Source organism: Rhodamnia argentea, chromosome 6, assembly GCF_020921035.1.
Source record: "Rhodamnia argentea isolate NSW1041297 chromosome 6, ASM2092103v1, whole genome shotgun sequence".
In the NCBI taxonomy this organism is placed as follows: domain Eukaryota; kingdom Viridiplantae; phylum Streptophyta; class Magnoliopsida; order Myrtales; family Myrtaceae; genus Rhodamnia; species Rhodamnia argentea.
The window spans coordinates 4,016,455-4,035,052 of record NC_063155.1 but is presented as its reverse complement, the minus strand read 5'-3'; the positions used below and the strand labels follow the sequence as shown (position 1 = coordinate 4,035,052).

The 18,598-nt window shown below is 40.9% G+C and overlaps 2 protein-coding genes across 3 annotated transcripts; one reads left to right on the top strand and one right to left on the bottom strand.

Annotated features, from left to right (window-relative positions):
- The first annotated feature begins 356 nt into the window (after positions 1-356).
- On the top strand, positions 357-4,608 carry LOC115744867 (E3 ubiquitin-protein ligase RHF1A). 2 transcript variants are annotated; one of them, XM_030680255.2, is made up of 9 exons: positions 357-479; positions 510-698; positions 1,500-1,546; positions 1,699-1,761; positions 1,915-2,026; positions 2,127-2,473; positions 2,821-2,937; positions 3,032-3,389; positions 3,890-4,608. In XM_030680255.2, exons 2-9 carry the CDS (start codon positions 519-521, stop codon positions 3,899-3,901), a joined length of 1,236 nt encoding a protein of 411 aa, XP_030536115.1. In that variant the 5' UTR covers positions 357-479; positions 510-518; the 3' UTR covers positions 3,902-4,608. The 2 variants fall into 2 exon arrangements, with proteins under 2 accessions (XP_030536115.1, XP_048136883.1); XM_048280926.1 differs by having other exon boundaries at positions 380-698.
- A 1,567-nt stretch (positions 4,609-6,175) lies between these two features.
- Positions 6,176-9,263, bottom strand: LOC115744870 (peroxiredoxin-2F, mitochondrial). Its single transcript, XM_048280937.1, has 6 exons — positions 9,230-9,263; positions 8,963-9,183; positions 8,780-8,809; positions 7,462-7,620; positions 6,724-6,818; positions 6,176-6,553 (listed from the first exon to the last, which is right to left on the bottom strand). Exons 2-6 carry the CDS (start codon positions 9,167-9,169, stop codon positions 6,448-6,450), a joined length of 597 nt encoding a protein of 198 aa, XP_048136894.1. The 5' UTR covers positions 9,170-9,183; positions 9,230-9,263; the 3' UTR covers positions 6,176-6,447.
- Between the last annotated feature and the right edge of the window lie 9,335 nt (positions 9,264-18,598).

Genomic DNA, 18,598 nt, shown 5'->3' with positions numbered 1-18,598 from the left:
TGCAATTTAGCATTCTTCTGTATTCGATCACCCGACTTAACTTTTCGATTTCAAATTGGACTTGCCGATGTATTTCACGAGCTTCATCTCGGCTCAACTCGAAACTTTAGCCAAAATCAAAATTAAGCTCAAACTTGAAGTTTGAATTGTCCCCCTCTTCCTTTTTTTTTCCCTCCATTAAATTGAAATTAAAGGATCTAATTGTTGAGATTCGATTTTTTAAAAAAAAAAGGCGATGGAATAATTAATTTTTTTTTTTTTGAAGATTTGATGAAAAAGTGAGATGGAAAGAAAGATGAAGTAAATGAAAGAAAAAGGTGGGATTTGATTCCATCAAAGCGTCTGAATCGGATGTTCCCCTTTCCTTCGTCGCACTTCTCCCCCATAATTCTCTTCTTTGACTCTCTCTCTTCTTTCTCTCTCTTCTCTCTCTCCACTTTTCTAGGGTTCTTTCCTTCTCCTTCTCCACAACCTCTCTCCTTACTCCTCACTCCTCACATCTCTCTCTCTGTGAAGCGATGACCTCAGCTCCCATGGCGAATTTCGCGTCCTTCCCGTCCTCCTTGGAGAAACCGACGAGCTTCACGGCCTCGTCTTCCTCTGCTCCGGCTGCCGGCGGCGGGGGCGGGGACGACGACGTCTTCGAGGACGGCTGCAGCATCTGTCTCGAGTGTTTCACCTCCCAGGACCCCGCAACTGTATGATCATCGTCGCTGTATCGCTCCTCGGCGCTCGATTTTTGTTTTTTTTTGGGGCTTTGTGGTTATACGTGACGGCGAGAGTAGTGTGGTTGATGATAGTATCGCTGGTGGATCAGTGTAGCGGAAGTGATTTCTGTGGTTTTGGGAACGTAATGGGGCGTGGTGGAGCTTTATGATGTTGGAATTGTCGACATGTCTGATCCTGTTAGGAAAGAAGATGAATTTCATTTGGTTGAATTGTTGTTGTATGCGATAGATTCGTACTTCTGTTACCTCTAATTTAGGATATCATGGCAATGTTATGAAAATCACCGTCTACTTCAATACAGGATGTGGAAATTGGGAGTTTTGGGGATCATTGATGAGTTAATTTGTTTCTTCTTGCTCTGCCATATTCAAATTGAAATATGGGTTAGTTTATGTTAGCAAGTGTGAGCAGGATAGGTTTTGATTTTCTTTGGTCGGCCCAAAGTATGGTCATGGGGGAACACTGTGCCTGGTTGTTTGAGGTTGCTGTACAGTCTTTTAGTATGGCCCTGTTGATTTGGGTGCAAATATTGTAATTCCTGATGCATATTTGGGAAATGTTAAGTTTCAATAGCCTAACTATTCTTTAGTGGATGAGACAAAAACTACTTGTTTATGAATGCGCCGCTCTCTTTTGGATGCGTCAATTATTCAATTTTCACATTGAACTTCCTTTTGTTCAGCCTATGATTTTTGTTTTTTTTATGTGGGAAGTACTGTGTAACCGACTTATTTTTTAAGTGGGTTGTCTCTATCCTTTTTTTGTGACAGGTTACCACTTGCAATCATGAGTATCACCTTCAATGCATTCTTGAATGGTAAAGCCTAACTTAATATTAGTTGATACTAGTTTTATAGTTTTCTTGCCAAGTTTCCTACCATGTGGGATTCTGGTTCCACCTTGTTTGTGGTGAATCTATTACATCCAGGCAATCACCCAGTCAGAATAATTGAGACCACTTTCTCACAGGTCACAGAGAAGCAAAGAATGCCCAATCTGTTGGCAGTTACTTTCCTTAAAGGACCCTGGCAGGTATGCAGTCAAAGTGGCTGGTTATTCCTTGGGTTTATTCTTGCATTTGTAATTTGGAAACCTAGCTCACAAGCAAATAGGATGTTTGCATATTGATTCAAGCTGTTGTTTCATCAAGCACCGCTTCTCATTGATATTTTCCTTTTACCGTAGCCAAGAGCTTCTCAGTGCTGTTGAGCAGGAAAGAAAGAGAAGGTCGAGGAGCAGATCTACCACTTCACCAACCACTGTCATCAGTTTCCATGAGGATTTTGGCATCGGACATGTATTTTACACATAAGAGTGATTTTCTTATGCTTTCACAAGTGCTGTTAGAGGCACTTTAGAGGATTGTGTATTTATTTCGTCCTTTTTCGCTCCTTCAGGATCTTTCCTCACAAGATGTCTCAGATATTGATGAGCGTGTTCTGCAGCATTTAGCTGCTGCAGTGAGTAGGGCTCATTATTTACACAGAAGGGAGAGACAGAGACCCTCTGGACTTGGTTCTTCCGGAACCCGTGTTTCTAGCTCTCCGGACAATTCACCCAGGATGCGGCATTCGCACCAGGAAAATACAGAAGGGCAGGAAGGTTTCATTGTTGAATCTTCTAGTAGCGATTTAACTTCTGGAACTCCCATCTGTCTAAACATTCGTCCTCAATCCCCAATGTCCCTGCCTATTGCAAACATGGCTCCCAGTGCTGCAGTCAACCGAGGAACTTTTGGTAGCAGGTAGAAAGTTTAAAATTGAATCTTTTGAGAGTACTTTTTTCAGAGTTGCCTCCTTGATGAATCTACTCTCTTTCTATTATCGGTATATCTCTCTTTAACTTATGCTGTTTCACGATTTTGATTAATAGCAGGATGATACATCTCAGGAAATATTTATCTGTAGCTTGTCATCCTATCCGTGCTAGTGATAACTGCAATCACTTGTAGGATGTTCTCATATATGTTAAACAACTGTGGAAAATGTCCTATGTGGTATGGGTATTCTTCGCGGGATTGATTTTCAGAGTTGTGCCTCTGTGGATTAATGGTTTTCAAAGATGTTCTTATGATCGACATTTAATTTACAGAGTTCTTCATAGCCAGATACAATTCAACAGTCATCAGAGCCCACAGGAACCTAGTCCACCTGAAATTTCCTCCTTCTCAGAGTCTTTAAAATCTAAGTTCTCTTCTGCAACTGCCAGGTAAAAGTATTTTGCAACTGGATAATGTTGGAGAATTATCTTTTGTCATAGTAATTCTGTGAAGAGCCCTAACCTATGATATATTATGTATCAGATACAAGGAGTCAATCTCAAAGGGCACTAGAGGTTTGAAGGAGAAGATACTTGCACGCAACAGCTCAGTCAAGGAGCTGAGTAAGGGAGTTCAGCGTGAGATGAGTGCTGGAATTGCTGGTGTTGCCCGCATTATCGAGCGCTTAGACCTGACTCCTAAGCGATCTGGAACCTCTGCGTCCGTCCCCGGTCATGTCGCGGTATCTTCGGATTTCTCCACCAGGGAAAAGAGTTCTCTGGAGGATCTTCTGAGTCAATCTTTTAGAGATGGTACAGAAAGAGTGCACAACGTAAGTCCAGATGCGGAATTACATGACATGGGTAATATCCCAGGTCGACTTGAAGTTATTCCAACCCAGGTAGCAAACACCCTTTCTGTAGTTTGACTATGTGCTTGATTTTCTTGCGGAATCTACTTGGGATGAGCTGTTTGTGTAGCATGGAAACGGCTAATTAGAATCCAGAGTTGTCAGTCAAAACTTTTTCTTTGACAAAGTCCTACTCTTCATGTCGAATTATGTGAAAAAATTGATAGTACATGACCGGCCTTGATACACTGCTGTAATGGTAGTATCCCAAGGTGAAAAGAAGCTGGCAAAACAAAAGGTGATGTGGCGCCGCATCACTTGGGTTTAGAGTTGTCAGTCAAAACTTTTTGTTTGAAAAAGTCCGACTCTTATTGTTGAAGTATGTGAAAAAAATTGATAGCATGACCAGCCATGATACAGTACTGTAATGCTAGTATCCCAAGGTGAAAAGAAGCTGGCAAAACAAAAAGTGATGCGGTGCCACATCACTTGGGCGATTTATTTTTGCACACAGAAGCATGATGAATCATTTTCGTCTTATATTTCTGCAGGAGAGACACTAACACTGCTGTATCGTGGGTTGGCCTTGAGTTATATCGCGTTTTCTACTGTGGCTCATCCGAAGGCATGTGAAGCAAGTGACGTACTGTTGGAAAACCAGCTTCCTCATTTGGTTTCTGCGTCCTGCATCCACTGTTCAGCTGAAGGAATTATCAGCTGATTGTTTTACATATGAAAACATTCTTTCTATATACTTGAGGGTATTGGAGAAGGATCTTTGGATAATTCTCATTTTACTTATGTTTCTATTCACAAAGTGGCTTGCACCTTCGGGAATTCAAAGAAATTTCCGTTTCCTCCCGTACAATGTACTATGGACAGGCCAAGTGCAGTATATCTATCACTATGGGGATGATACAGAAATACTTCTCCAAGCCGTGGCATCCCATGCTTTTTTATTGCACTGGTAAAAGCATAACACTGGCGCGAGAGGAAAGAAAACGAAATCCCGATATCGTTGTGCTAGAAAAGAGAGAATTTTTCGAAGGCTTCCAAGGTTTAAGTCTTATGGACTGCGATTGGGTAACGACACATGCATATGGGAGTTCAAAGAGACCTGGAATAAGTAAAAGGTTGTTCTGAGTCCAGGACTGCCAGATCTCTTTGTTTGGTCGTTTTTATTTCTGAGATTGTTGATTAGCATATTGATGCATTTTGTTCTCTGTAAGTTCTTGAATGCCTTAACGATTTCCCACGGTGCCTCTTTTCACCACTGTCCTCTGCATTGCTCATCTTAGCGATGATTCTGCTCGTCTATGTTTGGAGCCTGCGAGTCGAGTCAAGCTACTGACCTATTTGTGATCGACTTGACGATCATTCAGACTCGGCTTCCTTTTCTTTCTGGATTAGAATAACTGATTGAGTCGAGCTTGAGCTAGGAAGTTGATGAATATCTTTCGTTGCGGCGAACATCAAAAAGTACTTCCACATCCCCGCTTTCTGTCTTTTTAATTAGCGATGGTAAAAGCAGAACAGATTCAACATTAGCACACTTCCAAAATTCTTGTTCGAGCTTGAGATTGGATTTCACTGGGAATCAATATTTCTTGGACTAACCGAGTTGAGCCTGATGAAAAGTTGGTCAAGTTGAGCTTGAACCTTAGAAGACATGTCCAAATTCGAGTTTAGCATCGAGCCACACATACGATTGGGGTCACACCTAAGTAATGAATTCTGGTCAGGCCGCTACTGTTTTTGTTTTTTTATTTTCTGGGTCAAAGTCAGGTCGCTACTGGTTTTTTTTTTTTTTTGGTCAAAGTTAGGCTGCTACTGTCAAAGGCCACATATTGTGCAGAATGCTTTAATCACGGACAATTGACCTCTTCGACCAAAAAAAAGTAAAGGACAATTGACCTCTTTGACCAAAAAAAGTAATTGACAAATGCCTAAGTGGCACCGATACCAAAATGATACACGCATCATGATATGCTAACACTTTTTTAAAAAAAAAATAGAAAATTCAACACGTTATGACACGTATATTAAATGTATATTTTTTTTTATAAATTCATGATTATATAAAAATATCGGTGAGTTCTTCCGTTAAGAATCGTGATTAGTGTTTTTTTTTTTTTTTCTGACTGGGTATATTAATTTTGAGGTGGCTGGATATATGAATTAAATATATTTTTTATAAATCTACATTTTGACCCGCAATTTTTTTTAAAAATGCTTAAAATTTACCCCGTATGTGTCAAAATAGTTTATCGAGATGTTAGATTCACATGTCGTTGGCATGTTTGAAGCGCCGACCACGTGTAGATCGCATGTCGAAGAGTGTCGAAGAGTATCGGGAGAGTGACAGAGTGTCAGATATGACAAGAAGGCATCCGGAGAGTGTCGGTGCTTTCTAGAGTAGAGCCACAACGCGTTTTGAAGCTAGTCAAACTTCTTACGGTGAAAAAGCATTGATAACATTTTGTAAGTTTGGTGTCGGAGCACAAAAACTTGTTTCTCATTGTTCACAATCAACTTGTTCTTATGCTACCTGAGAGTCAAGGTGCAGGTGATCACCCTAACCCTGATAAAAGAGTATCAATGAACAGCCAACCTTCATTTTAAAAATGCTAAAAATTTACCCTGTATGTGTTGAAATAGCGTATCGAGATGTTATACTCACATGTTGCTGGCATGCTTAGAACACTAATCACATGTGGATCGCATGTCGAAGAATGTTGGGAGAGTATCGGAGTGTCGGATACGACACAAAGACCTCTGAAGAGTGTCGGTACTTCCTAGGGTGAAGCCACAAGGCATTTTGAGGCTAGTCAAACTTCTTACAGTGAAAAAGCATTGATAATATTTTGTAAGTTTGGTGTAGGAGTACAAAAACTCGTTTCTCATTGTTCGCAATCAACTTATTCTTATGCTACCTGAGAGTCAAGCTGCAAGTGATCACCCTAGCCCTGATAGAACAGTATCAACCAGCAGACAACCTCATGTAACTTGTGCAACAAAGGACACAGCAGCTAGTCACGGCACTCTCTTGAGTTGCGCCTTATCGGTGAGCAAGTGCTTGTCGGAGGATCGTGAAACAAGGAAATGAGCCTCATATCTGTCCCAGAATAATCTCGGCACCAGAAACCTTGAGGTCGGATGGAGCTTCTTCCACATTGAGAGCCTTCACTTTCCCGTCTTCCACATAAGCTGACCATCTACACCAGAGCACCCATTTCATGAAAAAAGTAAATCCAAGGGCAAGATGATCGTTTAGTTAGACATTTCATTCATAACGTTATGGTCCAAAGGTAAACATGACAGCCGGAAGAAGATTCAACAAGGATGTTTGATGTCCAATATTAACGCATTAGGGCCTAGGGTATACCTTTCAGAGCGAAGTCCAAGCAATGCTGCTGAGAGATCTTTAGTCAAGTCCAAGCTCTTATGGAAGCTAGCATCAAAATCCCCATAGAATTCAATCTATTATGTTTAGGACAAAACAAGCATGAGTTCACGTCAGAGCCTTCTTTCACTTTAAAATATGGGGAGACAGAGACGAGAGATGTTCACAAACAAGGTTAAATCAAGCTTTCCTTATGGTGATAGATACGTGAGCCACATTCCTTCACTGTGTCATACACATACTATCATAAAGAAGCATCATGTGCATCTCTGGAAATGGACTCTTTTGCCGACGGAAACTTCTGTAGTAGTACACTTTCTTTAAAGATGTTGCTCACAATAAAACTGAGCCAATGCTTTACTACCAGTTCACCTCTGACTGTAATCACTGCACATCCTAACTACGAACATTCACAGCTTTGCAGAAGGAATATTGGAACAAAACGGAGAGTTAGTTCTTGAAAAACAGAAACCAAAAGAAAGTAGTTCCACAAGTTGCCAGAAATCTTCACAACAATCAACAAATTTTTCTTCGAAAAATATCAAAAAGACCGACAAGAAAATCAACCACCCAACTCAAACATTCCAAAACCGTTCATAATTGTTTAACAGATAGAGAAGACTGCCAAAAGAATATTTGAATAATGAATATATGTAAGCCAGACACAATAGTTCATCTCTAAAGGGAATAAAAGAATTGGGATTCAAGTTTATAACTTACAGCATCTTTCGCTTTGAGAGTTTCAGCCCAGCCATTCATGGTGTAGGGGTCATTAACAGCCACACAAATGACAGAGTCTATGCCTTTAGCCTTGAACTTATCAATGTTATTCCTGTAGCTAGGCACATGCTGCTGTGAACAAACTCCTGTGTACGCACCCTGGGAGACATGAAATATGAAAACTTGAATAAAGAGCACCAGAGAAAGAAGAAAAAGAAAAACCCTCAATGTTCCAATTGACTTTCTATTGTTTATTATTTGACTTGCTATACCTACAGCTTCAATACGTCAAATCTTCTCACATTTAATTTGTCTCCGTTTCCGAGTTTAAAATGGCAAGACAATACACATCATGGACTATAGCTGGATATTGCATTCCAAGAAAACTGAAGCAACACCACTATGAAGAGACTGACACTACAGTTTCTCTTGACAAGAGTGGTATTAGATGCAAGACGAATTCCGTATCAAGGACTTGGGTCAAATTAAACAAATAGAGATATAGTGTAGACAAAACTAGAAATACCATAGGAGGTAAGATGGAAGATTAAATAAGCCATCACATCAAATGACATTGTCAACGGACAACAACAAAGTCTTCTCAAAACATTCTAATTTGCAGCTAGGAATCATGAAGAAAGCGAACCACAGCACCTAAACATGGTGCACTAGCATGCACTCTCATATTCTGGACTGCAAAGCCATATTTGAAGTTTCCGCTAGCAACCCAGCACCTAATTTTTCTACAAGTACAACAAATCATCGAAGAATGGGTCAACTCCACATAAAAGCATGAACTATTGGTTTCCAATTCGATGTCATTTATTACACTCTTATTCAGATCGCTATATCCCCCTTCCAGCTTTTAAGAAATAAGAACTTTGCAGTGTTCAAAAGAAAGATTTCAACTCTTGCTATCTAATAAACAATAAGTTCTGTCGCAACACAGGCCAGGAATAACGCCATAAATTAAAGAGCATAACACGACTCTCTCAAGGTAAAGTCTAGCTACATCTCATTATCTATTGGATTATTCAAGCCTCTGCACAATGACACTGACCAAGGAGGCGAGAACACAAAAACAAGCCATTCAAAACTGAAATGATTTCCATTAGACAATTCAGACGCATCTCCTCTGTTGTATTCAACCATTTCAGATGTCAGAAAAAAGGAGCAATCTTTGCCGCTAAGTTAGCACTAAGTAAGGAAGACATTGCTTATTGCAACTAACACACATCAATCAACTGCAATTTTAACAGAAGGCCTCAGATTATTTCCCACAAAACTACAAACATAAGAAAGTGGAGAATTCACTAACCGGGAGACCGAAAATCACAACCTTCTTGCCCTGAAATTCCATGACCAAATGAAGCCCAAAACAAAGAAAAGAAAAAAGCAAAGAAAATTAGCTTTCAACTTGACTCAAACTATAAATTACGAAAAGAATTCAAATTCAGATACTAAACTTCCCCCCGAGAATGAAACAGTCGCAAAAGCCTACCTTGAAGATATCCTTGAGAGGGGTGGTGGCGAACTTGGAGGACACGCCTTCGTCCCAGCTTCGAGCCTTCTGGAGGGAGACGCCCGGCGCAGCGGAGACTATGTCGCCGCCGACCGCGATCGAAGCGTAGGTTCTGGCCGTCGACACCGCTACTCTCAGGCCGCCGAGGACGGAGGAGCTCGAGCCCTTCGCGATCAGCGACGCCATCGCAGAGGTTCGCAGTGGGACTCGCCTTCCTTCGATGTGGGGGTGTGCGGGTGTAATGTGGACTGGTGTGGTTCCTTTCCTTCTCGACCGGTTTTGTTCCACGGCTTGAAGAAGTAGTGGAATCTTTTTCGACCCATTAAATAGGAAAATATATTTTTTTAATAATAAAAAATTATTATTTATTTTTTACTCCGGTGATCGGAAATGACGACTTGGCGGCGGCGGTGTTGGGCGGTAGCGGCTGGAGATGGTCGCGACGGTGGTTGGCGGTGACAAAGAACGATTTGTAGGGGGCGGAGGTGGATGGTGGTCGGCGATGGGCGGTGGTGGTCGGCGATAGCAAAGGCGTAGTTGAGATATAAAAGCGCTGAAAATGAAAAGAAGTCGAAGTAAGAGAGATATAGATATTAAGGGATTTCTATTTCTGCAATAGAAGTAACTCTTTTTTACTTTTGGAATTGACTCAAAAATAATTTTAAAAGTAAAAATTTACTTTAGAGGTAGAAATGTAATGTTGCTAACTAAACGGATTTCTCATTCAAAAATTGCATTACCAATTTTCAGAAGTATTACCACACGAAGCGCGTGCCTGTGACTTCCCTTTTAGTTATGATTATAAAAGGTTTATTTATGTATAGAACCTTTTTGCTTTGAATTCTAGCTTTGAGTCCATATAGTTTACATAGGTCGGATGACATGCCGCAAAATGTTATAAATCCTACATGTGCTATCTTATCCTAAGCTTGACTAATCGTGGATAAACCATAACGTGTTAGAAGGTGACGACCTAGGACGCCATAGCTCTGTTTGGTATTAGAGCATAGGTTTACCTGGAGTGATAAGGTGCGAAAGCTTTTAGGGTACTAAGACGCGCGCACGATTAAAACACTAATGCTTGTGATTGTTGTATTTGTTTGCGAAATAAGTAGCCATTAGGTTACTCATAGGCTTTAGTAACATATGTTACTTATAAGGCTAATCATAGTGATCATGATTAGGCATGGATCAATATGCAGAGGACTAAAAGTTCACAATGGTAAGGACCGGAGGGTCATCAATTGGTGGAGGCAAGATCGGGGGAGCGGACCACGGGATTGACGAAGTCTTGCAAGCTTTGGCTAATTTGGGCGCAGCGATAGGAGCACAAGCGCAGCAACCACAAGCTGGTACAAATGTTGGAGGAGGTGAATACGGTTTGCAGGGGTTAGTAGAACAGTTCCTAAAGTTAACACCACCAAAGTTTACAGGATTAGGACACCCCAAGGATGCCGAGAGGTGGATGAAGAGTATGGAAAAGATCTTTAGGTTGCTAAATTGCAATGATGTGGACAGAGTAGCTTTGGCCGAATATCAATTGGAGGACAACGACCAACATTGGTGGTATACGAGCAAGGACACTGTATTGTCCCAAGGTGCGGAGGTAACTTGGGATGCCTTTGTCAATGCCTTCTATGGGCAGTATTTTTTTTTTTTTTTGGTAAGGTAAGTATGTATAGACTTTTCAAACGACTTAGTTACAAGAAAGGGTCGAAACACAAAAACCTTGACCCGACTAGGACACAAGAGATTGTCCTAGAAGGGTATGGGCAGTATTTTTTTGATTGTGCTAGAGATCAAAAAATAGCTGAATTTATGAATCTGACTCAAATGACAAGACTGTGGTTCAATAGAGGCAAAATTTTCTAAGCTTTCTATATTTGCTCCTCGGTTGATTGAGACACATGAGCGTCGGTGTAAGAGGTTTTTGAATGGGCTTAAGATTGAGATACATAAGCGGTTAGCTCCTCTGATGATTCGAGAGTACCACGAACTCTATGAACAAGCTCGGCTAGTGGAGCAAGTGTTATTGAAAGAAAGGAATGAGGCCGAACAGAAGGTGGGATCAAGTCACCAAACCTTGCGGGATTATATGAGGCGTGATAATTAGAGGCCAAGGTCATTTGGCGGAACATTCAATGATCCTAATAAGAGGCGTAACTTCGGACACTATAGAGGGACCGGAGGCGGTCGGGAGACAGGACAAGCTCCACGCCCGAATAGAGCCTGTCGTCGATGTGGCAAGACACATGATAATGCACCTTGTCCTATAGGAAGGGAATGTTTTGGTTGCGGACAAGTAGGACACTTGATAAGGGATTGCCCACGAGGGAAGCAACGGCCTCAGCATACTGCACATGCCCAACAACCCCAAGGAGGTAGAACCAAATTTCTAGGAGCTCAACGAAGGCCCCCAGCTCAAGGCGGGATTCGAGCAATGACTCGGGAGGAGGCAGAGACCTCCAAGACAACAATCACAGGTACGGTCTCCTTATGCAATAAAAACGCATAAGTCCCGTTTGATATGGGTGCGACACATTCTTTTGTATCTACCAAATTCATGGAGTTATGTGGATTAAAGTCCGAACTACTTGAGGCGGCGCTTAGTGTGTCCACTCCTATGAAGGATAAAGTGATAACCACTCTAGTATGCCAGGATTGTAAGATTGTTATAGAAGGGCGGGACCATATGATTGACTTGGTAATGATAGATCCGGCTGACTTCGATGTTTGTAGATTGTTTTAAAAGGGTGATTTGGTTTAGTCTTGCAAATGAGAATAACTTTGAATTCCTAGGAAGAGGAGCGAAGGTGCCGCTACCTCTTATTTCTACAATTGAAATCTGTACACTCCTTGGCGATGGGTGTCAAGGGTACCTGGTGTGTGTTAAAGATTCGTCTAAAAAGGAAGACAAGATAGAAGATATTCCGATAGTTTAAGAATTTTTAGATGTCTTTCTCGAAGAATTGCCAGGTTTACCTCCTAAGCGAGAGGTTGAATTCATGATTGAACTAGCTCAAGGAACGGAACCGATTTCTAAAGCTTCGTACCGAATGGCATTCGCGGAGCTTAAAGAAGTAAAAGTACAGTTGCAAGAATTACTGAATAAAGGTTTTATTAGGCCAAGTACGTCACCATGGGGTGCGCCGGTGTTGTTTGTCAAGAAAAAGGATGGAACGCTTCGTCTCCGTATCGATTACGGACAACTAAATCAGGTGACCATAAAGAATAAATATCCTTTACCGAGAATTGATGACTTGTTTGATCGGTTGCAAGAAGCCTCGGTCTTCTCGAAGATCGATCCGAGATCGGGTTATCATCAATTTGGAGTTAAGGAAGAGGATATTCCTATGACAGCTTTTCGGGCAAGATATGGTTACTATGAGTTTGTAGTCATGCCTTTTGGTCTAACAAATGCTCCAGCTGCATTCATGGATCTAATGAACAAGGTATTTAAGCCTTATCTGGATCGATGCGTGATAGTATTCATCGACTATATACTGGTATATTCTAAAGGACCTAAGGAACACGAGGAACACCTTAGAATGGCGCTACGGATGCTAAGAGAGTACAAGTTATATGTCAAATTCAGCAAGTGTGAATTTTGGCTGGATCGGGTCATATTTCTTGGACATATGATAATTGGAGACGGAATCTCGGTTGATCCGGCTAAGATAGAGGCAATAGTGAATTAGCCTCGACCAACAACAGATACAGAAATCCAAAGTTTCTTAGGGTTGGTAGGATATTATCGAAAATTTGTGGAAGGATTTTCTTGTATCCCCGGTCCGTTGACTCAGCTAACGCGAAAAGGAGCCAAGATTGAATGGACAGAGAAGTGTGAGCAAAGGTTTCAAAAACTCAAGAAGAGGTTAACTTCTGCCCCAATATTAACAACACCGTCATGATCCGGAGGATTCGTGGTTTATAGTGACACGTCACACAAAGGTTTAGGCTACGTCTTGATGCAACACGGAAAAGTGGTTGCATATGCCTCAAGACAACTAAGACCCTATGAATTGAATTACTTGATGCATGATTTGGAACCGGCGGCCGTTTTTTTTCCCTTAATTGCAATCAATTATCGTAATAAAGTCAGATATTGATTTTTCCCTTAACGGGCGCAATCTTTCCCAAAAAAATTGATATAAAAAAGTACGTGAATATTACCATTAAATGTCTCGTGAAACTTATTTATAATTGTCTAAAATCCAAAATATTTTTATCTTTTCTTTTCATTTTGGTAGGAAGTGATAACAAGGTAGTAAACTACAAACATGAAAGAGTGGGGAATCCGCTCACCGGGAGACCGAAAATCGCAGCCATCTTGCCCTGAAATTCCATGCCCAAATGAAAGCCCAAAACAAAGAAAGGAGAAAGCAAAGACGATTAGCTTTCAACGTGAATCAAACCATAAAATTTTACCAGAAGAATTCAATTTCGGATACTAAACCTCCACCGAGAATGAAACAATCATGTGAGAAATCGAAGACTGCCTTGAAGAGGTCGAGCACTTCGCGATCGTCGACGCCATCTCAGAGGTTTGCAGTGGACTGGTGTGGGCGTGTAATGTGGATTGGTGTGGTTCCTTCTCGACCATTTTTTGTTCCCCGATTAGAAAGGAAAATATATTTTAACCAAAATATAAAAAAAGGAAATTGCATTACCATGTAAATGGGAAACGCTTCTCTGACGGTACGGTCAGCCGTGGTACAATCTCAATAGTAGATCTATACACCATCATCGCGTGTTTTGCATGAAACACTAATTGATTGTGAGATTGTATAATCATAAATAATTGACAGTATTGTTAGACTATCGGGTTAGCAACTTCTTACGTAAAATATAACCAGAAATAAGAGGATTCGCAAGCAAACTAATTGTTGATATTCGCTTTCTTAAAACACTCGACTTTGAGTGGAGATGGGCACGAATAACTCAGGCTCGATTCAATGATTACTCAAGATCGAGTCGTCTAATTTTGAATCAAGTTCGAGCTCGAATGACTTAATTACTTATTGAGCCGAGCTTAGACTTGTCGATATTCAGCTCGCCAAACTCACGAGGTTAATCAAATTTCTATTATTCTTCTGTAGACATATAAATTACTTGCAAAAATAGACAAATAAAGTCTTCACAACTACAATACACATCCAAATTTCCGGGCTATTTTTAGGATCGAGCTCAAGCTCGAGTTCCTTCACAAGCCAATCGCAACGGAGTCAAAGACAAGTCAAATATTTAGATTTTTCTATACTAAGGTCTATTTTTATGTATATTTCTGTTGGTTTTTAGAAATGTCTCTTCACTACTTATTAAGCTAGTTAGCATTCCTTTAGTTATGGCTTTAAAGGTTTCTCAATTCTCATTATATAGTTTTCCGTATCATTCAGTAATTTCATTCTCAGTTCCGCATCATTGGAAGATGAAATTTATGTTCGAAGAATATTTGTTCTCATTTTGTGACCAGTCGAATCGCTCAGAAAAATAAGCCGATAGAAAGCCTTTTCATAATCACGTAAAACTTGTACTTAAATTCAAGAAAATGACTTTCTCTACGGAGAATTAGAAATCATTTTCTAAAATACGACAAGGCCCTGATGCTCTGACCTAGGACAAGACATTTGAACTTGGGTCCCAAGGGCGGGCCGGCCGTGCCCAGATCCCCCAACGTCGAACAAACAGACTCATGCTCGAGAAAATGGCAAATGCGGTGATAGTATATTCGACATTATTCATCGTTTGTTGAAGTTGCAAATATTAGGGTGTGTTTCATACTCTCCTTTGACAAAGAGTTGTAATTACGAGTTGTAACAGAGAGTTGAGAAGTGTTAATTATAGTAAAATCCTATGCCAAATGTAGCCCTAGCTTAAGAGTGAACCAAGATAAACCTTTTGTGTCTCGATTTCTCTTTCTTATCTTTATTCTTTATTTCGTTGTGATTGTGCGCCTAATCCTAATACCAAAGACATATCCAACCAAGAAACTTAACCCCCAAATTCAAGGATGTTGTCGGATTAATAACCAGTCAGTCAAATGATACTCAGTCTTGCCTCCATTTTGGCGGGGGAAGAACATGCCTATGCATTGTCCACTTCCTACTTTTGATATGCCGAAAGGTGCGGGTCGAAATAGAAAGGACTAACGATTGATATTTTTCGAACGTTTTGATCGATACAGATCGATAAAAACATCACTCCTTTCTCCCGTAAGATCTACATCAGAGAACCATGGAATATCGACAAGCTCATTTCCAAGAGAAATATATGTAATATTTGTTGACACCTGATTTTTAATCAATTTTCCTTTAGTTTTATTTTCTAAAAATTCTCAAAAATTCATAAAAAATCAAAAAATTGAAAAATCAAGTTTGGGAGCCTTGGCCAAGCATAAGGAACCAATTTTGAACAAAAATAATTTTTCATATTTTTCACATTTTTTAATATTTTCGAAAAATAGAAAAGTATTAGAAAATTCATAAAAAATACTTGTTGAGGTCACAAAAATATAGAAAAAGGTCCAATATTTTTATTTTAATTCCCTTTTCATATTGACCTCAAGAAAAATCGAAAATTGAATCCAATTTTAGGTGTTTCTTCACAATGCCTAGAGTTGAATTTGCACAAAAAATACAAATTGAGTCTTTTTATTTGCAATTTTTGTACATTTAGAGTCTAGACATTCAATTACAATCCTTTCAAGTTTCAATTTGATCAATTGCACCCTCAATTGCGCGAATTGCACGAATTGCACAAAAATCCCTAAATTCTTTGCAATTTAGTCCCTCTACTTGCCAATTTTCGAAATTACTTTTAATTGAGGGACTTTCGTGGCAAAATTGAACCGTTCCCCTATGTTTTCATACATTCTAAATCGATTGGCAGGTTAGTTTGGTCCAATTTAATCAATTAGGCCTTCAATTGAAATTATCCCTAATTTGGGAATTTTGAAAATTTTGGGGTTTTTGCAGAATGATGATAACTTTTGGGCAAAATTACATTTCTAGATAATATTTAGGCCCTTAAGTGCAAATTTTGAGGTTTAATTTCAAAAATTCCCCATGAATTTTGATTAATTTTGAAAATTCTAAGTCCGAATCGGTTCGGATCGGCCTGACCTGGTTCGGATCGGTCTGACCGGGCGGTCGGACCGGTCGAACCGGTCCAACAAGATATCATCTTCTTCACGTAACTCGCGCAAATTGCAGATTTAAAGGCCGAGATTCAATGGTCAAATTAAAGACCAATTCGAACCTAATTAGGCTAATTGATGTGGGGGTTTCGATGTGCGGGTCGGACTCCGTCGATTGCCACTGGCGGCACGGCCAATGGCCGCCGGAGATGGTCGGAATCGACGGTCAAAGCCCCGGCGCTCGAGAAAGTCAACATCTGCAAGGCCGAGTATAATTCATGCTCGTCCGAGGTTCAACGGAGGCCAAACGGACATGGACGGAATCCTAGTTGATTCCATCACCGTCCGGCAGCCATAAGTCACGTGGGGGCACGTGCGGGAGAGTCGGTGAAGCTCGCCCGTGCGCGCGCGAATTTGAAGACCAAGTATAAAAGGGCCGAGAAGATTCCGGAGCGGAGGGAAGCTCATTTGTGCTCGTCCACCATCAGAATAGAGAGAGAGAGAGAGAGAGAGAGAGAGAGAGAGAGAATAGGAGAGAGAGGCTCTCGCGAGCACCATTACGGCCTCGCCGGAGCTCGGACCGTGAGCCGTTCGTCCGAGCAATCCAGGCCGTCTCGAGTCGCCGTTCCACTTCTAGAAGCTTCCTGTCATCTCGGAGGAGCGATCGCACACGTTCAATCGGCCTCGGACCTCCGTAAACGGTGAGTTCACTCTTCGATCATCTCTCCGTGCGATCATGGCATCCTCTTGTTCTGAGCATGATTAGTGAAATTATGGTGTGCGTTTTCATCCTTGAGCTTCACCGACCATAATTGCATCCTTTTTATGCATCGATTCCGCTTAATTCGCCCGAGTTGAACCTCCAACATCTCGCGGTCCGGTCGAACTTCGGCCAGGCAAATCTAGCAACTGCGAGCTTAATCAGAGCCCGAGGTAAGTGTTCTTGACTTGGTTTGAACGTGCCTCAAGCTTGAATTGCATTGTTATGCTCGATATTGCTCGATTGAAGTCCGAGATGCTGTGATCGTGTATAGCTTGTTTCTCGTGATTTAGCCGATGAACTTGTTTGATCTTGTGATATATTGATCCCGAGTGTTAGTCGAGTCGATCGGCGTTGGTTTGAGGCCATTCCGGCGAGATCTCACCGTTAGATCTTGCCGGAGGAGCCTCGGCCGTTCATTCAGTCATTGGCGAGAGGTAGACGACGAAGTCTACGTGGCGCAGTCAACGGGTTAGCGCCCGACGTGTCGAGCGTTGGTTGGTCCAGCTCGTCGCCGACTCGCCTAGGCCGTTGGCGCGGACGAGTTGAGTCAGATCTCATCCGACGGCCCAAATAAATAGCTGAGTTTGATTTAGAACCGTCGGATCCGATTTTCGTATTTTCGAATATTAGTTTATATTAGGCAGAAAATAAAAATGATGAAAACGGTGCCGTTTTTCCTAGATAATGCGTCGTCGTTTAGGCTGAATGAGGAATAGACGGTCCGGATTAGTTCTAGGATCAATCGTGACCGTTCAACGTTTTAATTCACACGGCGTCGTTTTGTAGTTTAAGAGATTTGACGGCCCATATTAGATTTTATTTTGAATCGTAGCCGTCCGTTGGTTTAGTTAGACGACGTCGTTGAGTTCATAGGTCCGAAGCGTCGTCGTTTTGTGTGCAGAAGGAGTGAACGGCTCAGATCGAGCCTTGTGATTTAATCGCAGCCGTCCGTGTATTAGATTGATGTGGCGTCGTTTTGATTAATAGAGGGCCGACGGATGAGATTGATTTGAAGATTGATCTCAGCCGTCCATCATTTTTGGTATATTTGAGTATTAGAAAATATATTTTAGGAAAATAAAAAATAGGTAATAAATGCATATACGGTGTCGTTTTACGTGGAACGAGTTTGTGGGCGGTCTGGACCTGGTTGACCGGTTTGACCCGGTCCAGAAATATTAATAAAAAATAATAAAAAATAGATAAAAATTTCCAAAAATCCAAAAAATTTGTAAAAATACTTAGAAAATTCATAAAAATTCCCAGATTTTCCCAAAAAATTTCTAAAAATTCCTAGATCAATTCGGGACTCTTATAGTTTGGATCGAGAATTTTCGAGATTTTAGGGGTCAATCTGTGTCGATCCGGAAAATTCCCAATTCTTTTTTAAAATAAAATAAAAATTCCAAAAAATTAGAAAATTAGAAAAATTCTATAAAATCACAAAAAATGGGAAATGGTCACATTCAGCTGGCCCGACCCCGATTTTGTGATTTTAGGGTCCCGAACCCCCAAAAATGACCATTCTACCCTTTTGGGCCTTCCGCCTCAAATTTTCCCGAACCATCCCGAAATCCAAAATTGACATTTCTGTGAGCCGATAGGGCCGTATTAGATACGTCTATTTCACCGATTGCTTGATCCGATTGAGATTATCTTGATTGCGCATTCAATTTCTGATTGTAATCGCCAGGGTAGAAAACTCCCGTCTGCATGA

Coding starts and splice junctions, on each gene's coding strand:
- LOC115744870 (XM_048280937.1), bottom strand. CDS start 9,169: ATGGCGTCGCTGATCGCGAAGGGCTCGAGCTCCTCCGTCCTCGGCGGC. Junction 8,810..8,962: donor CTCTCAAGGATATCTTCAAG/GTAGGCTTTTGC, acceptor ATGGAATTTCAG/GGCAAGAAGGTTGTGATTTT. Junction 6,554..6,723: donor CTTGGACTTCGCTCTGAAAG/GTATACCCTAGG, acceptor GCTCTGGTGTAG/ATGGTCAGCTTATGTGGAAG.
- LOC115744867 (XM_030680255.2), top strand. CDS start 519: ATGACCTCAGCTCCCATGGCGAATTTCGCGTCCTTCCCGTCCTCCTTG. Junction 1,762..1,914: donor TCCTTAAAGGACCCTGGCAG/GTATGCAGTCAA, acceptor CTTTTACCGTAG/CCAAGAGCTTCTCAGTGCTG. Junction 2,938..3,031: donor TTCTCTTCTGCAACTGCCAG/GTAAAAGTATTT, acceptor ATTATGTATCAG/ATACAAGGAGTCAATCTCAA.